The sequence below is a fragment of the Crassostrea angulata genome, chromosome 8, assembly GCF_025612915.1.
Source record: "Crassostrea angulata isolate pt1a10 chromosome 8, ASM2561291v2, whole genome shotgun sequence".
Lineage (NCBI taxonomy): Eukaryota > Metazoa > Mollusca > Bivalvia > Ostreida > Ostreidae > Magallana > Magallana angulata.
In genome coordinates, this window is record NC_069118.1 from 50,349,832 (window position 1) to 50,358,087 (window position 8,256).

At 32.0% G+C, this 8,256-nt stretch overlaps 1 protein-coding gene across 1 annotated transcript; it reads right to left on the reverse strand.

Annotated features, from left to right (window-relative positions):
- Positions 1 to 6,329: 6,329 nt before the first annotated feature.
- LOC128160369 (uncharacterized) lies at positions 6,330 to 8,000 on the reverse strand. The gene is made up of 3 exons (XM_052823681.1): positions 7,920 to 8,000; positions 7,274 to 7,617; positions 6,330 to 7,175 (listed from the first exon to the last, which is right to left on the reverse strand). Exons 2-3 carry the CDS (start codon positions 7,541 to 7,543, stop codon positions 6,510 to 6,512), a joined length of 936 nt encoding a protein of 311 aa, XP_052679641.1. The 5' UTR covers positions 7,544 to 7,617; positions 7,920 to 8,000; the 3' UTR covers positions 6,330 to 6,509.
- Between the last annotated feature and the right edge of the window lie 256 nt (positions 8,001 to 8,256).

The following is an 8,256-nucleotide window of genomic DNA, read 5'->3' on the forward strand; positions in this document are numbered from 1 at the left end:
CGATTGAAGTTTGATACCACAATTTTGAAGAACAAAGAAACATGATTTTAACAACAAATTAAAACATTCGGATTTCCGACTATAATAGTCGTATGTAGACGAAACCGCCTACTGATTTGTTACAGGTTAAAAAGACTGTAGTGGGTTTTTTTTCTAAAGAAAAAAATTAAAGTATCCGATGTAAATACATTCAATATGTCTCGGTAGTAAAATATAAACATATATTTTTGCAATAGATGAAATATTCTAACTGGAATATACGAAAAAATTAAGTATACAATAAGTAAATGAGAGAATTCGAAAGAGAGAGAGAGAGGGGGGGGGGGGCGTAAATAATCTAACTTTTGTTACTTGAATACGAGCGTTTTATGGTGCAGCATAAACTTTCATGTGTAAACAAGTCGACCTTTTCATTCTCCCTGGACATCAAGAATAATTATTCTAAATAGCGATAGAATTAACTTAAAAAAATTGTACGCACTATCATTTATTTTTGGATGATTGACGGTTACATAACGGAAATGAGATGCGTAATTGACGTCGTGTCATATAGAACGAACGTCAAAACTAACGTAATGAATTCTTAACACCGCCTTTTAGCACTAAATCCGTGTTGTTAAACATGATCAGATATAAACAAGTTATATATCATTAGAAAAAGAAAATTCTCAACTATGACTCGTATAAACCTCATTGTCTTTCAAGATTCGGCCAAATTCCGTCAATAACGTCCCTTGTTCTTTTCAGGGATTGTAGACAAAAGATTGTAGATGTGTTTAAAGGCATTTGTGGTTGTCTGGCTTCAAAGGCGTCGAAGCTCGCCTGGACCCGAAAATCGAGTTTAAAAAAAAGACGTAATTTTTAATGGTTTTCGTTCTTTATCTCCTTTCCTGAAAATATTTTACCATAACATATAGAGCAAATAAAATTTATATTTACAAGATCTTCCGTTTGATAACAAGAATAAGGGGCTGGTCCCTAAAATAAGGGGCCAAACGGGCTCTAAAGTCTCTCTCCCATAGCACTTTACTGAGAAATATTTGGTAATATGTTTAAGAAGCAAAAATGTTCATCTTTTACTAATAAAACTATACATTATAAATTTTTTTATTATGCGTTACGTCATTAGGGGTTTTAAGGGGCCAAAATTTCGATCGAATATATCTCAAAAAGGACAAATATTTTGAAAAGCAATATAGAATAAAGATGCTTAGAATGATGTTTTAAACAATATTCAATCATAAATTTTTCGTTATCTGGCCCCAATAAGGAGATTAGGGGTCGGCCCCTAAAATGTCCTATCCCAGATAGCTCTTAAACGGCAAATAATTTCTAAACACTTGTTGAACAAAATATGTTTAATATCAAAAGAACTTTCGTATGATGCCAAGAAAAAGGGACTGGCCCTACAATTTAGGGGCCAACAGGGCTCTAAAGTCTTTCTTCTATAGCACTTTACTGAGATATGTTTTGTAATGTGTTTAAGAAGCAAACATGTTCATCTTTCACTAATAAAACTATACATTATAAAAATTTTATTATTCGTTACGTAATTAGGGGTTTTAAGGGTCCAAAAGTCAAAAATTTCGATCGAATATATCTGAAAAAGGACAAATATTTTAAAAAGAAATATAGAATAAAAGATGCTTAGAATGATGTTTTAAACAATATTCAATCATTAAAGTTTCGTTATCTGGCCCCAATAAGGAGATTAGGGGTCGGCCCCTAAAATGTCCTATCCCAGATAGCTCAAAAACGGCAAAGAATTTCTAAACACTTGTTGTACAAAATATGTTTAATATCAAAAGAACTTTCGCATGATGCCAAGAAAAAGGGGCTGGCCCTTCAATTTAAGGACCAAAAGGGCCCTAAAGTCTTTCTTCCATAGCACTTTGCTGAAAAATATTTTGTTTTATGTTTAAGAAGCAAAAATGTTCATCTTTTACTAATAAAACTAAACATTATGACATTTTTATTATGCGTTACGTAATTAGGGGTTTTAAGGGGCCAAAAGTCCAAAACTACGATCGAATATATCTCAAAAAGGACAAATACTTTGAAAAGCAATATAGAATAAAAGATGCTTAGAATGATGTTTTAAACAATATTCAATCATTAAAGTTTCGTTATCTGGCCCCAATAAGGAGACTAGGGGTCGGCCCCTAAAACGTCATATCCCAGATAGCTAAAAAACGGCAAAGAATTTCTAAACACTTGTTGAACAAAATATGTTTAATATCAAAAAAACTTTCGTATGATGCCAAGAAAAAGGGGCTGGCCCTTCAATTTAGGGACCAAAAGGGCCCTAAAGTCTTTCTTCCATAGCACTTTGCTGAAAAATATTTTGTTATATGTTTAGGAAGCAAAAATGTTCATCTCACATTTATTTAACAACATATTATAATTATTTTATCATGTGTTCCGTATTAAGGGGTTTTAATGGGTTTTAAGGGGCCAGAAGTACAAAACTTTGATAACATACATGTACCTCAAACAGAACAAATATTTGAAAAAAGCATTATTTTGAAAATCAATATAGAATAAAATGCTGAGAATAATGTTCCTAACAAAATTCAACCATCAATTTTTTTTTGTTGCCCCAATAAGGAGATAAAGGGTCAAATATCAAAGTCAAGATCATATAACCTTAAAAAAAATCACACGGAAGACCTCCTCGCTGCTCGCAACGAGATCGTGTCTAGTTGTCTCTATTTTTACACCTAGGTGTGTCATTGTATGAAATATACAGAAAATTGGTTATATGCGTGGCCAGACCCTCTTATAAATCATTGATTATAGAATAAATAATAATACCTGGAATCCGTATTTATTTTTTAAATCAGGATAAGACCCTAGATCAGACTTTTAACACAGCTTCAACTCTTGGAATGGAAACACGTTTCAAAATGTTTTTTTTTAATAACTATATTCCGTAATAATTTTAACATCAAATAAGAACCGAGAAAAGAAAGGTTTTTTAAAGTAAACTGGATTTCCGCAGTCACTATTACAAAATACTTCAAAATATGATATTGTATTTTTAACAAACTTTGTGATACAATATAATCATTTCACCGGGTTTTTTTTAAATTTTAACTCAGATTCTAAATAATATCCATTCATGAAGTGTTTTATTTCAGCAGCATTCATGAACATTTTAAAACAGGTATAAAAAATTCAAATATTGGTACCTGAATGTCCAGATTTAGTCCTGGAAAAATTCCTATTAAATTAGAGTGGTTAAGTTTGATACATTGTTATCAAATTTCGTTCGTACTTGTAATGTAGTTGTATTTTGTACGTCATTTTCTTACGTCATTTAAGAAATTTTAAATGATATTAAGGCAGAAAAATGTCCTAAAACGCGCTAGAAAACGAGGCAGCGGCTAAACAAACGGAACAGCAAGTTATCATAAAAATCTGTGACGACTTGTGTAAAACACCGACAGAATCTGAACAAACGACAAAGGAAACAAGAGAACATCGAAATCGTTATATATCACTTATCTACAATAGACAAAAGTGATTTTCTAACGGAGCGAGCGTTTGTACCCTCTGGCCAGACGGTAAATGCAGAATATCACTGTCAAGTAAACAAAGTACTACGACCTTAATGACATACTGGGCCGTGTGATCCGTAGAGGCATTGTATAAATAACGAAAACGCCAATGTTAGAATGTACATGGGTATATCCCTCTAACTATTTTAAGAATCGGAAGGACAAAAAAGAAGTGTCTTTAAGGACGTTGGATCCTGCGATCAAAAGTCTCTAAATTTTTTTCTAAAGTATTTTTTTATCATCTACACACATATATAAACCAAAATTCAAAATAATATTTTAGGGTCTATATGCTCCTTTCTGTGCTACGGTGTATTTAATATGACCTTTCTGCACTGAACGTGCAAATTGCACATACATCGCTTTTCCCTCTATATTTTTTTATCGAAATGAACCATGGTATCAAATACAAATTTACATTATTTAGAATTAATAAAATTAAAATTATCATAATGAAAAAGTTTGCAATTTCTTCACCTTATTGATATTTTGACCTTTTTGCACTGAAAAAATACTATTTTTATTCATAAACAATACAACATGCAATTAAATAATTAAAAAGTCTCAAACTTTTTCTCAAATTATGACAGATTTGTCAAAAGAAACTTAAATATTCAGAAAATAATACCAAAAGTATGTGTCTATGATGTAAATTTTGAGATATGGCATGAAATAAGCTAATTTAATGGGGAAATTGGAGTTGATTTTTTCTTTACTTTTATGAAATATCACTTAAACATGCCAATATATGTCGATAGAAATATTGAAATATTGTTGAGATATGTTTTTTGAAACAACTCGAAGATATCCCAATGCAAAAACTATCTGAAAATTTGGTCTGCACGGAAAATAAGAAAGCTAAAATTACGGTACTCTAAAACAACCGAGTTATGAAAAATGTTCATTTTCTTCTTCAAAACCTTCCGCCACAAAATATAGTCCCTTACTACGCTCTCTAAATATGGAATTTTTCCTTCTCTTTTTTATTCAATATAGTTTGTTTGTCATTGTAAAAAAGAAATTTACAAGTAGAATTCATATATGACACAGAATTTCAAGACTAGAGGTGACCCAAAATGGCTACCCAGAATCAGAGGATCGAACCTCTTTAAGCAAAATAGTTCCTACACTTGCAGAGTGTATACAACGGATTTGAACATATTTTTAAGTACCAGTCCACATAAGAATCAGACAAAAAGTGATACATGACAGTTTTTAGAATTCAATGATTTTTTGTGCAAATATTCTTTTTACTTTACTATTTAAGCATTGAAAGAATTTATGAAATCAGATTACAGTTGCTATGGATATCTTCACTTCGCAAATTCCCTAGCAACCACAGGTTATTCTTTAACAGATTGCATAAAATTCTCATATTTCGAAGGGGTCAAAATCTGTCTTGATGAAATAAAATATTGGTATGAAGCTTTTGTCAAGAAAATTGACTGTTTGTTCTGTTAAAAAAACTAAGATACAGAAAAAAAAAATTTTGGTAATTTTATTTCTGGGGGGAACAAATTTGTATGTTTTGCAAAATTTGCTGACTCAGCATTTTCACAATTCTAAGTGAAATTCAACAAGATATCAAAAAAAATCAGCAAAAAAAGATAGCAATTCAAAACATGTCAAGTTGTTATTGGGTCCAATCTTTATCAGAATACAATTGAAAAAACATGGGTTTTTGTTTAACAAGGTTGTTGCTTAGCAACGAATATCGACATTTTTTACATTCTAAGAAGCCCAAAATGTGATTGTTAATAGCTTTTAAGTAAATCTCTTTTTTAAATATCACTATAAATCATACAATATAAATAAGAAAGGTGGTTAACATCATATTTCAACATAATAATAAATAATTGTTGTTGTTGTCATGGTAACAATTAGGTTGTCATAGCAACAAGGGAAATATATAATTTTGTGGCAGTTAACAATAATTGATAATTCATGTAACTATGTTGATCGAAACAAATGTAGCATTTAATTTTTAAAATTGTCAATGGATCGTGTGATATTAGAAAGAGAGAACTCACAGGCTAATTAGCATAGCTTTACCAGCCTTTTCTTAAATACTACACAACTGTTTTATCTGCAACTGTGTTTCCTATCTCTCCACTCTACAACATCATGTACAATTAAAATGAATTTAAATCACAGGTCATTTGACTCATTTTATATAATATCAGTAATCGATGTTGCAATTCTATATTGTGACCAATGATATAACACACTAAAAATATTTCCCCCCAAAAAGAATGTATGAAGTGATTTAATACAACAGGACCACAAAATATACATGTACATGTACATGTACATAGTTCTTATACATGTAAAATGCTGAATCATCTTTCTTAAGTTTTACACCATTTTCTTTTTTCTGTTGCCAAAAAAATTGTAATACTTCAGATTAAAATACAGTGTATGCAATATATAAACTTAGCAACTTTCATTTTCATGGGCTTTTTAAATTTATTGTATCTTGCTAAGCAACAAAAAACTGTTGCTTGATACAACACAAATCAGCCCTAGAAGATCATAAGTGTTAGTCGTTTTACTACATAAATGGAAATTGGTACCTAAAGTGTATAAAAATATACTTGTTTGTTGATTATTAAAACTCTTAAAATTCTCATGTGAATGTTGGTGACTTTTTTTGCTACACCCACTCCTTATAAAACTGGTTTTAATCAAATGGTCTCTCGATCACACTAAGCATTGCCCGTTTTGTAGTGACAGCTGTCAAAACTGGTACATTTGATATACTAACCGTACACTAATGTCTGTACGTAATCACATTAAGAATTCTGGTAGATCTACATCAAAGGCTTCAATGCACAGTAACTTATAATACATGTATACATGTACACAATAGCACAATATGTATTACATGTAATATTTAGAATCCAGTTTGAAGCATAAGTAGACACTATTTTAGTCAAAGATTTTGAATTCCTATTGAAATTCTGCTATAACATCAGCCTTTGCAATATTCAGAAGGATTGCATCCAAATCACCATCATTCATGTCGTTAGTAGATGTTTTTTTCATAGCTGAAAGTCTTGAAAAAAAGGAAGATATCTGACTAACTGCCAAATATTGGTTTGGGTTGAATCTTTTTTCCCCGCGTTCGTTCTTGGCCACTCTCATATTCTGAGAAACTATAAATGGGTGCACTTTTGTTCCACCATTCTCTCCATGTTGGAAGATGTCAGTCAAATAGGATTTCAGATCATCCGAAAATCGAGCATTTTTTCTGTCTTTTTTCAAGGCCCACCCCATGTCAGACTGCACATAACTTTGATCTGTGACTTCCTCTCCAGTACTAGAAGCGTGTTTCAGGGTATCCCCTGACAATGAAGAACATGCATTCCGCCATCTCATCTTGATATGATCATAAGTGGACATTGCTTGAAGTTTATAAGTATGGTTGCCAAGGAAACAATGGTTTTGCATATCCCCATATCTAGTAAAGGTCTGAGTACATCCTTCTTCAGGACAAGGAAAGCAATGATCAACTGCAGAATTCACATCATTCCTACTATCTGTGGGTTTCCGAATGTTCCCTTCTGCTCCATGACTCGCAACAAAACCTGATTTTATTTCTAAATCTGCAATATCCTGTAATCAGTAACAGTTATTGATTATTCATTGAAAAAAAGCATTTTACGTGATATCAATGTTAACAATTTCTGTACTTGCTTCTCATTCAAACTTACATTGTTTTCATGTTCAATAGGGAATTCTTTGCCCCTTCCAATGTTGTAGGCTCGCCAAGTTGTTATAAGTCCTTCACCAAACTTCACATTTGATATTCTAGTGATGCCTTTTATTGGAAACTTGGCTGCAGGAGAGGGTTTTTCAAGGAGTTCAACATGTGAAGCTTGGCATCCAGTCGTTCCTCCATGCAAGTCTATAGCTGATTTCATGTCAGCAGCTGTGATGATGTTATGGCCTGATGCTGCTTCTTTACTCAACTTCCCTCTCATATGGGCAATCTTGGCATCACAATAAGATTTCCCACTTTGGGCCTCGCTGTAGTCATAGCTGGCTATGGAAATACCTGAAATAGATTACATGTGCTCTCTTCAACATCATGAATACTCCCTTTTTATGGCATTAGTAATGAACACATTTAGCATGAAAAATGTTATATTTAAAAAATTCATGACTCTGAAGTTAGTTATAAAATTTATTTTACTCTATATATAGACAGAATTGGTATATCTGATTCAACTGATGCTTAGCATTCCTTTGATTTGATTATACCCTGAAACCTAAAAACCTAGGACAACCTTTATGCTTTTGCTTTCAGCAATTTGGTTGCCAATATAAATTTTAACTTATAAAAAGCAAAATCCTTACCAGTACGCCTACTAATGCCTGGAATGGCAAGCCATAAGTTGCCGCAGTGGTAGCAACCAGCATTATCACTTCTCAGGAATGCCCTAGTAAAACCATTGGTCCCTAGGACTTCGCTATCATTAAGTTATACTTTAAAGCTTTGAAGGACAAAAGAAAATGGATATGAAAAGAAAATTGGTAGATTTTGTTTTCCAAAAGTTTACCGAGGTACTATAATTCGGATTTTCTTGAAATAGCAAGATACATCTTTTTATTTTTTGGCAACAAAAAAATATAAGAAATTTTATTCACGGCGATTAACATTTCACATATATATTTCTCTATTGAATGATTTAAA